Source organism: Styela clava, chromosome 1, assembly GCF_964204865.1.
Source record: "Styela clava chromosome 1, kaStyClav1.hap1.2, whole genome shotgun sequence".
Lineage (NCBI taxonomy): Eukaryota > Metazoa > Chordata > Ascidiacea > Stolidobranchia > Styelidae > Styela > Styela clava.
This window is the reverse complement of record NC_135250.1, coordinates 9546329-9564505: the sequence shown is the minus strand read 5'-3', so window position 1 is coordinate 9564505 and position 18177 is coordinate 9546329. Positions and strand designations below refer to the sequence as shown.

The following is an 18177-nucleotide window of genomic DNA, read 5'->3' as shown; positions in this document are numbered from 1 at the left end:
TAAAATGGCAAAAATGCATATTTCGAACTGTTCAGCATTATTAACGTGAACAAGGGCAGAAGGGCCGCGAAAAATTTTAATATATTAAAAGGGGCCGCGAGCTCAAATGTTTGGGAAGCCCTGAGTTAATCAATAATATTCTACAAAATTCAGTCTTCTCAACAACTGGCATAAAAGTAAAATTACAATATGCACTTTCCTCTCCCCATGGATAAATACTTACGGTAAATCCTATCCTACCATGAAAATCATGAATACGCCACCTAGTTGTAGATCAAATTCAAATAAAACAATTTTCAAATAAATGACCTCAAGGTCACTCGGTACGGTTCGTCGCGCTCGGGTCTATTATACTATTCTTCGCCTGTGAGAAAGACGAAAAAATTTCAGTTGTTCATGTTATTTTTTTCAAAAACATATCATTTCCCCCTCTCACAATTAACAATCCAATTTGAACGCATTAATTGCTTACAAAGCTGCTCTTGGGCATCGACTAGCGATCAATATCAAACACCACCAAATGGACTGGGAAAAGTTTACTGAGGAATCTGAGGAATCCATCTATTGATGCAAATTCTTCAAATAAAAATTAATTCGCTCATATTTTTACGGTACTAAGAGTATGAGTTTGTTTCGACTCCATAATCCATAAAGTGTAATAGAAGATAAAATAATTGATAAAAACAAAATAAATAAAACTGATTATAGAATCGGGAGAGCAAAGGTAAGGTTTGAAGCGTGCAGATTTTAGATGGAAAGGTATTGTTAAATGTAGTACGTGTTCGCTCACTCAAAAGTATTAAAACTAATTAAGGCACACGCAATCACAGATACGTGATAAGATCGGAAGAGAACAAAGTGAGACATAAAATAAATTACTCAGTAAAAAAAAAATTATAAAAATTAAAAAAAAATGAATAAATTCTTTTGTCACGCCATATCAATAATTTTTTTAACAATAGCCAAATTAAAGTCCAAACTATTCAAATACTATTAATCAATACAAGTACCGATAAATATAATTAATTAAGGCAGTATGATAACGCGGTTGAAACATAGGTTTCGGGGATATATGGTTTATCAAAGGCTCATAAAGGGTTTAGAGAAGTCATGAGCAAAGTACGACCCGCGAGCCAAATCCGGCCCGTTGGGTAATTCATTCTGGCACGCCTGATGCTGCCGCAACCAAACTGGAATTAAATTTTGATGTTTCTTCTAAAATAGCTCAAGGAATTTGTTGCGGTTAAATGTAATTTTGGCACGTCGCTTATTGTTTTCCACTTTTGTTTTTGTAACATTGTAAATATTGTTCTCAAATTGTAACTTTTTACGTCACACTCACATGGCCCGCCAGTCTATGTGGGCAATTTTTTTTGGCCATTGGTTTAAAAACCTTGCCCAAAAACCTTGGGTCGGCAACCTACGGCCGACGGCGGAGTAATATAATCCGGCCCACGACGCTTTAGTGAATTATAGTAACAAAACAGCTGTTTCGACGATTATATTTTTTATGTAACAGAATTTATTGTGAGACACGTGTAGACCTAATTACATTATAATCTAACAAGTATAAGATACACATTTACTCGTTTAATGAGCCTATAATTTAATTATAATTGCACAAATGGCAACAAAACGCAGGAAAGTTGTCAATTGTCAACTACAATGTCATTTTCATACTTTTTTACAGCAACGCCAAGGAAAGTATCTGCCAAACTGCTGTAGAATCCGCGGCGTTGTTGACGTGAACAATGGTTAACTGATCAATAGCGGGTTTGCCTCATTATTGGTCAAAGTGTTTTCTCTAAAATTCCCAAATTCCAAATCCTGACATATTGAAATGGTATTGTATTGCTCGCGGGTCAAATTATTGCTCAGAATAGACAATAAAATAAAAAAAACGATAAAATTTTCATCTTCTGTTGTATATTGATTCTTGCATTGCAAAAATAAACATTTGAATCTGAATCATACTTTTCAAAATTTCAACTTCATTTCACAAAAAAATTAAAATTTCTTTTTGCAAAGAGCTGTTAAGGGTTTTCTGTGCTGAACCATAGAATTTTTGAATGCAGTGGCACATCTGCATATTTTACACCTGAATCATTCAAAAACTTGGCAAATTGTCTGTCTATTCTATGTCATTGGGCTTTATTTCTATCTCTTTTGCACTGCTGCCTTTACCTCACTTATGGCGTCACTTCGAGTAGCCTACAACAATTAGTATTGTTACCTATACCAGCAAATGTGACGCGGACCACAGATAATTATGCGCGCCGGCCTGGGTTTGGACCAGCCTACTTCAGACTATTAGGTTTTCCTGAAACATTCATATTTTTACCAACTCAAGCCCCCAGCCAACCCCCCTATCTTGGTTTCTCTCTTCTTTGTTTTTTTAGAAAACCAAATTTATAGACTTAAATCAGCGTCTAAATAGCAAATTTAAAATACAGATGGAACTTGATGATAGTGACTTTAATGTGGTTGTAAGCTCTCAAAGTTGAATTCTGTTCTAAATTAAATATCGAAACCATGAAAATCTTTGTTACCACATTACAACTCATATTCATGCTGTATGTGTAAAATTCAAATTTGCACACCCCAAACCAGGATTCTAAAACTTGGCAGGAAATTTGTAACCGCAATATTTCTCATAGATGTAGATATTTTTCAATTTTCCTATTTAAAAATATAATGTGCAACCCACTGATTGGAAAAAATTTGCCAGTTTATTATTTTTCAATCATATGGAACTAAAGTTATACTCTGATACTCTTTTGTAAATTATTTTTTCATTCAATAATTGATCGATATTTTCAACCAAATCATTGTGACCCGTTTAGCCCCCAACCAATTCATTTGTCCGTCACTGTCAGATGATCACGAAGAAAGATGATACCGAAGTAGAACCCTATATAATGGCTCTGGTAGAACTTTGACTGAGATCAAAGGTCGAGTAAGTATCCTCGATCACAAGAGGTCAGTACTGAATCACAACAATTTTTTTCATTGTTCTTGTTTTTGTGTCTACTCCTACGTCATTCGGCATATTTGGGTTTTGGGTTGCTTTCGCTAAAGTTTATCAGCTAGTTTTGTTCCGACACAAAGATGTTCAATTCCGGGTTTTCTTCAACCATATCAGGATGGTTCTCTGGATCAACTGAAAAGAAGTCTGCCGAAGAAAGCGCGACTGACAAGGTATAGTTTTGGTGTTCATTTGCAGACAGCATGAATGGCCGGCCCTTCTCTGCACCAGGTTCAGGCCTAATCCCCCAGTCTCCTTACTCTTTTAGGACTTTACTTAGTTATCGAAACTTTCTTTTCAGACATGAGAAAATAAGAGGGAAAATGTTAATTTATTTTCAATTAACATTGCACCGAATAAAAATTTAATTTAATAAACTCTATCAAAACAGGTTGATGAAAATACTGAATCAAAGTCATCATCTGGGGGTGAAATAGGTGATGACAATAATCAAGATGTAAAAGAAAAAGAAAATACTGAAAATGAAAAAGGGAAGGATCCAGAAATAGAATCCTCATCCAATCAATTGACTGCTGAAGAAATGCAAGCAAAAATATCACAAGAAACACAAAAAATGATGAATTCGGCTGTGACTTTCGGAAGTAAGATTTCAAGGAATTTGAATTTTTTTTAAATGAGCTGGTTTATTCATTATATGATCAGATTTACTTTCAGTGCTATAACAGAAAATCTGATGTTCTTTCAATGAATTCCATTAATGGCATGTCATTGTCATATTTAGATTTAATACATTTTGAACCTTCATAATATTATTACTCGACACATCTGAATCATGTCTCAATAAAGAAAATTATAGTGTTTGCAAGATCATTGATTTAAAATTATCTGGTCATTTCACTAGTAGCGTTCATAAAAAGTCTTTTTTTTTTTAATTCGAATATTACTTTGAATTTGAATAGACATTTGATTTCACCCAGCAACTGAATAAAAATATATTATAATTTATAGATTACCTGTTTGGTGTGGCATCTGAAGCATCAAAAAAAGTTTCAGAAAAGGTGACGGAAACTGCTACAACAATCAAGAAAACAGTGGAGGAAAAGGTATTTCAGCTATATCTCGGTGATATCCCTCTTATTTTCATTTTATGTGATCATAAACTGAACAAGGAAAGCCTTTTACAGGCACTCACTGACATGTAAGGAGAAATGGCTATTTTTGGAAGATTTCTTCGTTTTCAAGTTTAGCATTACCTACTCAATTTATTACACCCTGTACGAGGTGGTCGTCTTGGATTTGAACTCGAGAATATTTCTTCGCGATATCAAAATAGATTTCTAGATAGATTTATTTAGGCCAATACTTGATAAAACAAATTTTTACTTGAAAAAAAATCATTCAGAATTTAATAATTTTAGAAGCATTTGTATTTTTACTTTATCAGAGTTATCAAAATCAATATTATTCCTATAAATCTTGCGTTACAAACTTACAATGTAAGCTTAAATTAGAACAATAATTGGAAGGATATTATTGACAATAAACAATTACCGGTAGATCAAGAAGTGTTTATCAGAAATAAAAAATTATTAAACAACACTTCTACAAATATTTTTTATTATTAATTGTGGTGTGGCCGACTTTTTTTTAATATCATTTCAAGTGTTCAGACCAATTTTGCCTCATACAACACTATTTTAATTAATAAAATAATGTTTTATCCATTTGTTTTGGTATTAATTATTTATGGAGGGATTGAGTGAAATTGCTTTTACCATATTTCCTGGCTAATCAGTCTACCTGGCAAATAAGACAATGTCTATTTTTAGCACTAAAAAAGCGGGTTTTCCGTATAGCTACCCAATAAGATGGGTAGAAAAATTTCTTCTCTTTTGCTTCTATGCGATAATAATTTTATATGGTTAGAACCAGATCATGTTTCTTTAATAGAATCATACTCACAGAGTTAACTATTCTCAACAATAGAGGGTGGATTTTAAGTTAAAAAGCGGCAATCATTTTGAGCAACCTATAATTTTATATGGTTAAAACCAGATCATGTTTGTTTGGTAGAATCATACTTACAAAATTATTTATTTTTAACATAATAGTGGTAATTTTAAGTCAAAAAGCGATAATCATTTTGAACACCCTCATAACCGAATGTACACTCGTTATTTTTACTACACTGTAGGTCCATGGTTTAATTAACAGCTGTGATTTTCTGTCTGTGTCGTTTTCCGTTGAATCGGCAAAATGGAAAAATCGACAGAAAATCGACGCCGCGGGCCTAATGTGGCAGACAAGAAAATATTGTGCGGCCCGCGCATGCCAATTTTGAATGGTGTTGCCGTGCCTGCGAAGCGAGATTTTAGTTTACTCATTCTGATACATGGGAGCAATTGGAATTACTTTGCGTCGCAAAGTTTATACCAGTACCCCAGTGCTTTTGTCATATTAACAAAACTAACTAGCAAAAACATTTTTCAGGCCTGAAACTACTATAAATTATATCTTAAATGAAAGAGCGGCCCGCAGCTTCACCCAATTACTTGAATCTGGCTCTCTTGTAATAAAGGTTGCACACCCCTGCTTTAAGGTACCAATAACGGGGCGGGCGTAAATAGGGAGTGCTTCATGACACCAGCCAGTTATGATTGCAAGGGAGTTTTTAAAAAGAATATGACAAATTACATCTGGCAGTAAATAGTGAATTAAATATCATGATTAGCAGACCCTTTGGCGTCATCCATACATAATAAAATATATCGAACCAAATATAAAGTTAACACAAATCATGTTTCAGAAGACTCCTGCAAAAAATAGGCCGACCACAGAAAAATAAAATAAGCATAGCCGTCCGATAGGATGGACTCCCCAAAATCAGGCCAAAAAATTGGGTCTAGAAAAGCGACTAATTAGCCGAGAAGTACGGTAATTCTTTAGCGACAGCATGAAGAAGAAAAAATTATGAAATATAAAAAAAAAATATGTTTTGGGTAATAATGTTTGACATTTCAAAATGATGGTCTGTAATTGATGACCCAATTGTATGTCATGATTCATATGTTTGTGTTACTAATATTCCATGACTAAGCAATTTACCGACATCCGATTCAACCAATGGGATTTGTGTAAAACCTTTTTCTAGTTTATGTTACATTGATATTACCTATTATTGTGTTGTTGTTTTATAAAAAAAATCTGTATCCTAGTTCTATATAATGTTTAGAATGGATCAAAATTAGCGAATAACATAATACAATATTAACTTGAACTGGAAGTCCTGATAGAGAATTTGCAATTCATAGAAGTGCAATAATAGTACTTTAAAACCCTTTTTGGCAACCACTTACTACATGAAAAGCATTTTCGATTGAGGTTGATCCATTGATTTACCAATACCATTAGGTTATCTTAATCCGCTTCTCTCTCCTTCATGATAAACCTTGAGGTCAACCATTCTTGATTGATGACTAACTCAAGATTACCTAATAATTTCATTATATTTCAGTCTATCATTGGAGACTTGAATCGAGAGCAAGAAGAATTTTTGCAGAAGAAACGAGAAAGACAAGGTAGTGATACTGATAGTATTAATCAAGCGTTAGACTTCATGTGATGTATTGAAATGCATTTCACTCCAAACGAGGCTCTGTACAAGCATCTACTGCCAGCTACTTTCCCGTTCGACTTTGCTGACCCAATTTGTTACACCCTGAGTCATTCAAACTTGAGATTTTACCTTCTGGGCGATTGCGCTTTGCCGCTTTCTATGTTATAAAAATTTCTGACTTGTTTTTGATATTTTAATGTGAAAATTTTATTTGCTTCAATATATTTTTCTAGCGGGTGATGCCAGTGTACCACCTTGGATTGGTTATCAAGAATGTGACACAATGAAACAACAAATTCTTGCCTTGTCTACTGTAAGTCTTGCTTTATCTAGAAATTGCATTACACATTTCAATAACTGATCTTTTTCATTGTATTGTAAGAGAAGAGTTTTCATTGTAAGAGTAATCTGATAAAGAATGTATGTGACATGTCAAATATTTAACTAGTTTCCAAAATACATGTTTGAAATTTTCAATTGCTTGAAATAGCTGTTACTTCCAGGTCATTGTAAATTTCAAATTTGAAAATCATTTGAAACGAGTTATATGTTACACTTTATTATAACGACCGTCGAGGTCTGACCAATGAGGAACCTGCAAGGTTATTCTCGCAGGGTTGTGGTGAAGGTGCCAAGTCCCCCGACACCCTAAGTATATGGTGAATCCGTTTTCTTGATACGCTGATTGTATTAGATTGTTTCAACGTGACCAAAAATCACTTTGTTCCAAACTGGTTGATTACTAATCTTGCATGATTCTATTGTGTCATCCCGCATTGATTAAAAATGCATGTTGTAATTTGTTGTTAATAAGCCCAAACCTTCTTTACAAGGCTTCATGACCTGTATCGCAGAAAGTATGAGCCATTATTCATATGCGTCATGAGTTTGAAAGGATTTGGAACCTCTGTTATATCTGATTCTATAAATGAATAAATACATACTTTTTGTGATGAATTGTAAACATAACTATTCCAGGACAAAAGAAATTTTTTACGAAACCCTCCTGCAGGAGTACAATTCAATTTCGATTTCGATCATCATTTTCCTGTAGCTATGGCAACATTGAAAGAAGATGAAAACCTACAGAAAATGAGATTTGATCTTGTTCCGAAAAGGTTGCGATTATTTTTTTATTTAGGAGAGATACCAAAAGTAGATTCTATACTACTTCTAATATGATTCCTTTTATATGACTCCTATTTTATTTCTCAAGTCCATACTGTTTTTTGTGACTAAACCATTATACTTGCCAACCCTTTTAAGAATGTTATTCCTACATTAATTTGCATTTTATGGTCACACCATTCTAATCCAATTATATAATATAACTGATAAATCATAGTGTTGGGAAGAAGCCCCTATACCCCGAGTTGCGAGTCCAGTTGTGGGTTAAGATATGCTCAAGTCCCGAAGTTGGGTTACACTGATCTAAGTTTCACTGGCGGTTAGTTGTCCGTGGGCGTGTCTAGTAAGACTATATGAGTATCCCCAACACCGATTACCACAATATTCAATTTTTAAATTTAATATTCTAGTCTGAAAGAAGAAGTATTTTGGCGAAATTACTTCTATCGTGTTTCCTTAATCAAGCAATCGGCACAACTGTCAACTTTGGCGGAAATAACTCGATCTTCTAATGATGCATCTTCGTCAGCGTCCAGTACATCATCTGCTGTCATCATCGGAAGTACGAACACTGGAACAACTTTAAGCCGATCAAGTAGCTCAAAATCATTAACCAAGTGAGTTGACTTTTTAATTTGCACATAATTATATTCTTAAAGGATTGAAACCTGAAAGCCCATGCAAGGTAGGCAAAGGTGCGATTGATATTTCTAATTCTTGATTAGCATTTTTAAAGAACTTTAGCATTTTATTTAATAATTTTCAGATCCGACTCCGAAAGTCCATCCAATGTAACCAAGACACACCAAAAAGCAGAATCCCTCGACCATATCAATGACACAGTGAGTTATCGTTTGAAAATTGGAGTAAATTTGAAATTTTTTTTGTTTTGTTGATAATTTCATCTTTGATCGATTTGATTTGAATCGTCTCCAAATAAGTTAGCACAGGACCGAACTTTTTAATAGTCGCAATGGGCTAAAATATGGTCGAAAGCAATCCCAAAGTCAAGGGTATTATAAATGAAAATGCTTGTAAATAAAAAAAAACTTTTATATTTTATTTTTGATTGATTTGAAACCAACCACCAATCAGCTATTGCAGTCTGGCGGAGTGAATCTAACAAAATCATAATTTGATCTCTATAAAAATTACATTTATTTTTTTTCATTTAAATGCTAGAGGCTTTCGTATTAAAAATAGCAAGAAGTTTGGGAGTTAAAACTTTCATTCGGGTGTCGGAAACAGTCTGTGGAGTCAAAGTTTGGCAGGTTTTCACTGGGCGTCAAGCCAGAGCTGAAGTGGAATTTCCAAACTTCCCGAATTTCATACTTCTAATGATGATAATAAAAATAAAAATTGTCTTCAGGATCTCAAGAGTAATCAAATCTTCCAAGCATTCTTAACAGCATCTTTTAAAGGAAGATTGCATACGCCAATGTTATTTTATTAAAATCATATTTTCTCTGGGTTCATAGTTGGATTTTAAAGCGACTTTTTTATGGCGTGATCGGGTGGCATCAAATTATTTTTATTTCAGCATGAAATGGAACCTGGTGTTGGACCAGAGTTTGTTTCGGATGATTTCGACCCTTCAGCTTTAAACCCTGACGATTTGGAACGAGAAATGAAGCAACTGGGCATGGAAGATGGGGGAGGGACAGAAGGGGAAGTACCTGAATGGGAAAAGGAATTACAGAAAGAATTACAGGTAAAACTTTGCGATATTTTCACTCATTTTTCATTACCCGATTTTGTGAACCATGCTGTATTTTAATTTCAGCTTTTTTAATCACAATGTACAGAAACTCATTATCACTAGTACAATCGGAACTTAGCTTTGTAACTTGCCTCTGTGATAGATGTAGCCTTAATTTACACAATTTATTTGTTACAGGATTACGAAGTTGTTGAAGAAAATGACAAGGACCATGCCTGGGAGAAAGAGATTGAGGATATGTTAAGTAGTGAAGCAAAAGAATAATATCATATTTTGTATATTTATTCCTTATTTTTTGAATTCTGCTAACTGTACACTCAGCTATGGTTATTCACACATTTCGTTTTAGCTTTAAATTCTTATCTAATCTAATGGTTTACAGTTTTACACAGTGTGAAAATTTTAGTGATGGTCGCCAGGTGTTTCAAGATCTATTCGGGTGCATGTTCTTTATTTGCTATCGAATGGGTTTTCTACTTATCGTACACTTTTGTGTGCTGGTATGTCTGTACTTTATGGATGTTGTAGCAAGAGTAAAGATAACTATTTTAAGTGATTTAAAAATCTTGCTGCACATTAACACAAATTTATTTCTGCAATATTTGGTTAGACTAAATGTTCTTCTATAGTTCATAAAATGGCCCGTATGTATAGGTTTTAGCTCATTTGACATTATATAGCTTAGTAGTCAATTCATTCTACCAGTTTAGTCATGGTGAGTTAGATACATTTTGAAAAGACTGTTCATCACCGAGCTCTAATGCAGCGGTTCCTAAACTTTTATCATCTGTGGCCCCCTTGCTCTTGTATAACAATTATTACTTTTGCTTTTAACTCGTTTTTACTCGATCTTAAGATCGGTAAGTATGTTGATAGGTATTTGTCTGTCTGTTAGATGAACGCGATATCTCACGAAGGTGAGGTTGCATCTGCTCCAAATTTTTCATGTGCGTTCATCATATCTCGGACCAGAATCCTTTTGATTTTGGATGAATTATGTCGAATAATTAGCGTGTTATTAATTAATTAGTGATGGGACATGCGGTGTCACTATAGGGTCATGAATCGATAATCTTTGGTCTCCGATCGATATTCTCGTTTTATACTTGCCGGTTTAATATTAGAAGCTAACAAACAAGATCAAAGGAATAAATACATTAATGTTGTCATCGTGATTGTGGCCGCCAGATAATCGCTCTGTTGCCCTGTGGGGGTCGAGAGCCCAGTTTTAAAATCCCTGCTGTAGTAGATAGGGGTGATCCAATTAAGTAAATTGTCATATGTGCAATATTAAAGTAGAGCATAACCATAGGTAACTCTGAAAAAGATTGAGTCAAGAATAAATCTTCGCTATGATTCAATAGAACTTTACATCACAGCACATCCTGGAGCTTTTCCATTTCATACCTTTGCTTAAACAGAAATATGTAATTTTAGATTTTGAAATGTTCCGTTTTTGATAGTTGTCTTATGTTTTGTTTCATTCCTTCTGTTGTATATATATTTCCTCTACGGCATTATGTATTCTATTAAAAATTTCTTATATGGTGTCTTACCTATGCATTAGATGTGTGGGTATGGTAAAGATATGTAGAAACTGTTTGAAATATTGATCTTCGCGATGAAGGTAGTAAGTTATGATTCGTATAGCGATTCTACACTTGGCAGCAATGAAGGGACATTAGTTAGCTTTAATTAACAACCGGCTCTGTTCGACTTCTATGTCTTAATACAGTTTTCAGCCGCTTTTTTCCCCTACACTAGTCCTTATTAGAGATGTACCGATACCACTTTAGTCGCCGATACCGATCCGATACCAGCTAAAAACGCCGATACCGATACGCCGATACTATGTAATTATTACTTAATTAGGGGTGCTGTGTAGGGTAGACGGGTTAAAACAATGGTCTTTGAGCGTTGTTCATAGTACACATTATTTCAAATAGAAAAAAAAAGATAAATCACATAATATGAAATTAATGTTTGGAGTTTGCTTTAACTGATTAAGATACATTGTACAATAACGCTAGTAATCTCGGTGTTCAATTAGAAATCTCATAAGCCGGGATGTCAAATTTGAATTTAATGTTAGTATCGCGACCTTCGAATATCGTTATTCGTGTTTAAAAGAATATCGAATATCACCCACATATTCTAGCGCCGCCGTCCTACGTTCAAATTAAAAGCATTTTACAAATATTGTATTTCGTGGCTAATCGTAATCGTCGACGCAATAAGTCAAAGCCAACATGAATAAAGAATATCAATCAGCACCAACAAAAAGAAGGCCTACCTATAACCGTCGAGGAGGTTTTTTTAGTAAAAATAACATGATCTCTTCCAACGAAATAGATTTTATAATATTTTACAATTGCAATCATATATTTTGAGACAGTCTAGGGCTAGGCCGTCATGTCAATATATCTATAAAGTAGTTGTGTAGTTAAACAAAATTAAGATTAATACCTGCGTAGAGAGATAATTGTGTCGGAATTTAGTTTATCGATGTCGACGGACTAAATGACACTCGTACTTGACGACAAACAGTCAGAATTTATACCCGTGCCAAAAGTCTATGTGCCGTTAATAAGGACCCCAATTCCACTGTATGATTTAAAACCGGGCGCCTGATTGCTTTTTGTTATGTGCTGTGTTGATATATTTCTTCATAATTACTATGTAATATTAAAAATGTCAATATAAAAATTTGACAGCGAAAATATCTAAATTAGTTGAGCTAGTTTGGCTGATAAATAGCTAAAAACACGTGAATATTCTTTCACGGGGGTGGGGACATGTATGGCTCATAGCTCACAATCTCTCCAGACAAAAAATAAATTAAAAAGTAGTATTCCAACTAATCTTTTAAAACATTCTGGACCATATCAAAAAGGTAAATATATCGGAAATATCGGCCTTAATCTAACCGATACCGATACATGGCCGATACCGAAAAAATGGCCGATATTGCCGATACCGGTACATCTCTAGTCCTTATGTCGGTGGTTTACAATTAGGGTGCACCAGTTCAGTCCATGAGTTCTGCAAGTTTACATTCAAATCCTGACGTTGTAATGACGTAATTTTTGGATGGTGTAGTCAGATGGGGGTTAGGATTGATCCCAAGCTTTTTTTAGGACGACCCCAAAGACAACTTTCAAGTGTCCAGTGCGACCCCAGGTCAATATATATATTTTTCATGAAACTTTGGAGCTTCTTTCACTGGGCTTTTGAGTTTGGGCATGTGGTGATATTAAGTAAAATAAGCTAAAACCAAACAGTGATGTCGCAATAAGCACCTACATTTTCTATAGCATAAGCATAGAGCGATGCCTATGGGCCTGTTTTACAGTAAGCCATGGTACAAGCTGCTAAACTTAACAAGGTTTATCAAGTCTTAGATGTTTTGTACATTCATCCTGTATCCGACCCCATGACCTGTTTGCGACCCCACCTACTTCTCACTCCGACCCAATTTGGGGTCGTGACCCCTGTCCTAGAGTCTCAAAAAATAGGCATGTTAGTGGTGAAACACCTTCATTTGTTCTGCGTCAAATTGTAATTTTACATTTTTAGTTGGCACATTTCATGATAAAAATATACGTATCAATTCCATCGGGGTTCCTATGGAATGTCTATTGGTGTTTCACTCCAAAAGGTTGAATCACTAGCACTATGGCTTGTGAAATTCCTGTAACCCTGTTAGTGTTCGGACAAAAGCCTATTTCGCAAGAGTCAACTACTAGATGTATAAAATAATATTAACATCCTTACCCACCAGTACCTGCATTTCAATAAAAAGTTATTAATTAGTCAATGCTCTGTGGCTGGTGTACCAGGCCAAGCGTGCCACGCCAACATGCTTGCCATTGCACATCTGGTTACCCTATGTTTAAATTTCATCTAGGATAGTTATGCAAGGATTGCTGGACTCCTTGCCATATTAGGTTGGCCCCCGCGTGGTCACTGGTCACCGCTTCCTTCAACCAATTAATCATAAAACAAACTTGTAGCCCGAAAGAGGCAGAGGTTTGCAATATGATTAAGCTATCTTTTCGAACAGTTATTTTTCTAGCCGCAACGATTCCAATAGGAGAGATATCACTCTGCGCGTCTTGGATGGCAGTTCATATAGTTTGAAGGGATCTATTACGTCACTGTGACGCTGTAATGACGTAATTTTTGGTTGGTGTAGTGAGATGGGGGTTAGGATTGATACGTGAAAAAATTGTCATGCTACACCCACTGGAAGTATGTTAGGTACGAAACTACACGAAACCCCAAAATCATCTTTTCTCCCACCTCCACAGTACAAGATGTTTCACACATTAGAACCTAGGAAAAAAAACCTGAACAAGACTTCACGCCATTCATTTCTTTTTATTGAACATGTAATAAGATACACAATGGCTATTTTTATTGTTTCTGAGCAAGACGTTTATCTCTCTCTTCTGCAATAGTCAACTTCACTCCTTTTCCTCTTGGTAGAGAAATATTTGGCTTGTTAACCTGATAAAAGAAAAATATACATAAGTAATGATGGCATTTCATATATTGCAGGGGTGGCAACCTGCTTTCGACTAAAATCTTCAAAAGAGCTCGCGATCGACTGAGGTCATACACAAAATCGAATGAGTACATCATACGCATACATAAAATTCCACCGCTGCCAATAAACGTGGCTCTGTGGGCGCATTTTTAATTAAATTACGACAAAACTTCGTATTTTTTATGTTCCATTTAATCCATGTAAATAACCCAGAAAATTTTCATCATTTATTTTAATTAATGATACAATTCAGATACACAGCCTGCATTTTGCACATGTATAGCATTGTATTCATCCTGTTTTAAAACACAACAGGCGCGCGCTGCGTGAAACTAGTTTGGTGAAAAACTTAAGGGCATGTTTCTAAATTCACTCAACATCGGACGCGATCGACTATTGAAGGGTTAATAAAAGGTATATTGTATATTGGGCAGATTTTCAATGCACTACCCACCCAATATTTAAATGCACGAGCACACCAGAAATTACTCTTTATAAAATTCTTCAATGTTAATTCCACTATACAGACATCTTGCGTACAGATTTAATAAAATACACCAGTCAAATAAAATTTAACAGTCTATCCACAAAATGCGTTTTCACACCGAGATGGAATACGAAAAAACGGGACGGATGTTATTGTTCAATATTCTAGATGAGAAAGGCATTCATTTTAGTGTCGAGCTGCTAGATTATTATGCAACTGAAAATATTCCACCAATGACAAAGTTCCATTTTCTTTTCCAAAAAAATCAAAGACGCCTTACACTCTACAAATTACGATTTACATCCCCTAACCGGTTTATCTGTGGGCAATACTTCTATTTCATTTTTTAAACAAATAAGTGCTGAGGGGTACAGCTGACAAACCAACATACATTTCATGTAACAAAAATCATAAAATTTTAAGCCAAAGACTGTCTTTGAGCACTTGATAATACAACAGCTCACCTGGCCGATGACAAAGACGTTTCCAAGTCTGGTAGCGAAGGTATGTCCAGTGGCATCCTTAACATGTACAATATCGAAAGATCCAGGATGCTTCTCACGATGCATGATAGTTCCGATACGTCCAATGTTGTGCCCTCCGGTAATCATACAGAGAAGACCTAAAAGACATTGAGAATCATTATCATTTCTAAATTAAGTAAAGTCAATAGTCCCATTGAGGCAATTGAATAGTTCTATGTTCATAAGATATGTAGAAAGGTGGGCATGATGGCCTAGTGGTTAAACAATAGACTTAATCGTGTTAATAACTGGCATCGTGGGTAACATCTCAAGTTACACATCAATGTTACACCCACTACCTCACCAAAGGGATAATAAATTGGGTAGGCAATGCCAAACTGGGAATATTTTGTTCCTCCCCAAAATAACTCCTCACACATTGTTAGATATATGTGGCTGCTTGCATAGGGCCTTGTTCAGAGCAAAACTGCATGAAAAAGCATCGTATATTACAAAACATTCCCATACTGCACTACGGAATCTAAAGTCATTTTTCGATGTGTATTTGGGATAGTAAATTATTCACATTAGTACTATAATGAAGCCATTTTTTCTATGAATGGTTTACATATAGCCAATTATGAATAAAAAGAAATAAAGATTCACTCATCAGAATAAAGAATTGTACATTGTATCAAGCAACACAAATATGCAAAAATTTGGTACTCGACATAATTCTAGTTCTGTGATTAAATTCGATTCTGCTCTCATTTTGAGCAATACAACATTGAGAAAGTTGAACCTGACAGAGCAAAAGGCTTTATATTGTTCATAAAATACGATAAAACCACTAATAAACTCTACAAGTAGTCACTGCTCAATCTTTCCCTACGACAAAGCGACAAATAATAAAATTTCAATTTGAATATATTACAATACAAATAGATCTCCAAGATGGTATAGTTTGAAGCAATATTTTTACCAAAGTACAGACAGGAGGTTAAAATTAAAAAAAATATGTTTTTTCTCAAAACAGCTGTCATTGTCAAATATACTTTACTACACACTCGGTGTCATGTAAATGGTATTGAACTCGGACAGGAGATTTCAAAACTCTTATATGTCAAAATAGTTACTAGAGAAGCAATCAGAAAAAGCCTTACTCACCAATTTCAAACTTTGTGTGACTGATGATTTTTCCTGTAGCGATGTCGACAGCAACAGTATCGTGTACTTTGACATCGGGATGTGGGTAACGAATCGTTCGAGCATCGTGGGTGACAAGGAATGGCACTCCCTTTGCTGCAGTTCCGAGTTTCTTGACTTTGCAAAGTTTGTATTTGGCCTCCTCTGCTGTGATTCTGTGGATTGCGAATCGTCCTTTCACATCATATACAAGACGGAAATTTTCTCCGGTCTTTTCGATAGTGATTACATCTAATGGAAAGAAATGAAAGGCATAAATATACATAAATACAATGACAAATTTTCCCTTAGGAGCGTATCTGTTCTAAAAATAGTCTGAATAGAAAACTCAAAAAAACAATGGAACAAGATTCGGGTCTCATGTAGTTTCGTACCTAACGTACTTCTAGTGGGCGTAGCATAACAACTCTTCCACGTGTCAATCCTAACTCCCGCCCGACTACACCATCCAAAAATTACATCACAGTGATGTAATAGAGCCCTTCAAACTATACAAACTGTCATACAAGACGAGCACCCAAAATTGAACAGCTTTTTCTCTCATTTTCTCGCCGCGACGATCCCGATATGAGAGAGATCGATGATGTTTGTCAGTTTTTTATCGTCTGCGCCGATGCCATTTCGGGCGATTGTACGTATTTTGGCTCTATGACGTGATTGTTCTGTCATAGTGAGGTAATTTTTGGATGGCGTAGTCAGACGGGGGTTAGGATTGAGATATCAAAAAATTGTTATGCTACGCCCACTAGAAGTACGTTAGGTACGAAACTACACGAGACCCCAAATCAGTACAATACAGTTTCCAAATTTCAAGAATGTCCCGTCATTTAGTTCAATAAAACAAACACTCCCACATGTCTCACAAACGAGGAGCGTCTGGCACAATGACAGATCCAGCCATGTTTACCTCAGTACTGCAGTAATAATCTAAATTGATCGCGGCCGTCACATGACCAAGATTGCCGTTTTCGGTTGAAACTTTCAAATGCCACAATAAAATTTTTTTCGTTCTGTAAATTAGATTATTTTTTCTCCTGAGGAATTCAATGATGACGTTTTTAGACCGCGCTTTTTTGCATCTTTTAAGAAGTTATCTATTTACATAACATACACACTTGAACAACAGACCAGCATTAGTGTAATGTTGTAACAATTTAGTAAAAAAATCCTCCATCCTTACCCATAAAACCAGCAGGATAAGTCACATCAGTTCGTACTTTCCCATCAACTTTGACAAGACGTTGCATTAAAATCTTCTTCACTTCATCATATGTCAACGCATAATGGAGACGATTTCTCAAAAATATAGCCAATGGTAAACATTCTCTCAGTTTATGGGGACCAGTGGACGGACGTGGCGCCTGAATAAAAATAAATTATGACTGTATGATGGAAAGAATGCCAAACTAAAAAAAAAATCAGAAATTACTTACGAAAACACCAGTCAACTTGTCCAACATCCAGTGCTTAGGAGCAGCAAGCCGCTTGAGATGCTTCTTTGGACCACGAGCCTGAAAACATCATCTTTTGTTAAATATTGAATACCTTGATACGAACTCAGTTTATTATCATACTCAAATCAAAGAAGACGCTCATAAACAACAATTTTGAACACCGAAATTCAAGTTCGCATATTGCACTATCCTGACCATAAACACACTTATTTGATACAAAATAACTTATAATCAACCAAACTGATTAACGGCGACGCTTTACCAGCAATAACATTCATGATAATAGAAGGATTACAACAGATAAAAACTAAGGTAGACCAGGCACCCACCATTATGCACCTCCTAAATGAAAAGAAGGAACAGCGGCAAATCTCGTCAACGTTAAGAATAATTTGCGCCCTTTAGCTAATTTGTACATGCTCGTCATACTTTCGCGAGATGGCGCTATGCCACTACACTTTTCGCGAAAGTCCAGCGTTTGTCGAAAATAAATTTTGCGGGAATGTGAGAATATAATTTTTTGAGAAAAAAATTTCAAGCGAACGAAATTTTAAAATCTTGCTTTCT

General features: G+C 35.3%; 3 protein-coding genes across 3 annotated transcripts in view; 1 reads left to right on the top strand and 2 right to left on the bottom strand.

Moving 5' to 3' along the window:
• Positions 1-18177, bottom strand: part of LOC120348241 (putative MFS-type transporter C09D4.1) — a 282049-nt gene that overhangs the window by 120296 nt on the left and 143576 nt on the right. The gene's annotated exons all lie outside the window — the stretch shown is intronic.
• Positions 3009-11000, top strand: LOC120348349 (synapse-associated protein 1-like). Its single transcript, XM_039418468.2, has 10 exons — positions 3009-3198; positions 3417-3627; positions 3995-4089; positions 6501-6564; positions 6836-6915; positions 7581-7720; positions 8141-8347; positions 8497-8572; positions 9271-9441; positions 9628-11000. The coding sequence occupies exons 1-10, from the start codon at positions 3109-3111 to the stop codon at positions 9712-9714; spliced, it is 1221 nt and encodes a 406-aa protein (XP_039274402.2). The 5' UTR covers positions 3009-3108; the 3' UTR covers positions 9715-11000.
• On the bottom strand, positions 13811-18004 carry LOC120343105 (small ribosomal subunit protein eS4, Y-like). Its single transcript, XM_039412220.2, has 6 exons — positions 17940-18004; positions 17590-17667; positions 17337-17517; positions 16118-16387; positions 14951-15108; positions 13811-13959 (listed from the first exon to the last, which is right to left on the bottom strand). The coding sequence occupies exons 1-6, from the start codon at positions 17940-17942 to the stop codon at positions 13867-13869; spliced, it is 783 nt and encodes a 260-aa protein (XP_039268154.1). The 5' UTR covers positions 17943-18004; the 3' UTR covers positions 13811-13866.

Excerpts from the sequence above, each read along its gene's own strand:
- LOC120343105 (XM_039412220.2), bottom strand. Across the intron at positions 16,388-17,336 it reads TTATCCTGCTGGTTTTATGG|ATGTAATCACTATCGAAAAG; the intron begins GTAAGGATGGAG and ends TCTTTCCATTAG. Across the intron at positions 13,960-14,950 it reads ACGTCTTTGTCATCGGCCAG|GTTAACAAGCCAAATATTTC; the intron begins GTGAGCTGTTGT and ends TTCTTTTATCAG.
- LOC120348349 (XM_039418468.2), top strand. The coding sequence starts at position 3,109 with ATGTTCAATTCCGGGTTTTCTTCAACCATATCAGGATGGTTCTCTGGA. Across the intron at positions 4,090-6,500 it reads AGAAAACAGTGGAGGAAAAG|TCTATCATTGGAGACTTGAA; the intron begins GTATTTCAGCTA and ends ATTATATTTCAG. Across the intron at positions 8,348-8,496 it reads AGCTCAAAATCATTAACCAA|ATCCGACTCCGAAAGTCCAT; the intron begins GTGAGTTGACTT and ends AATAATTTTCAG.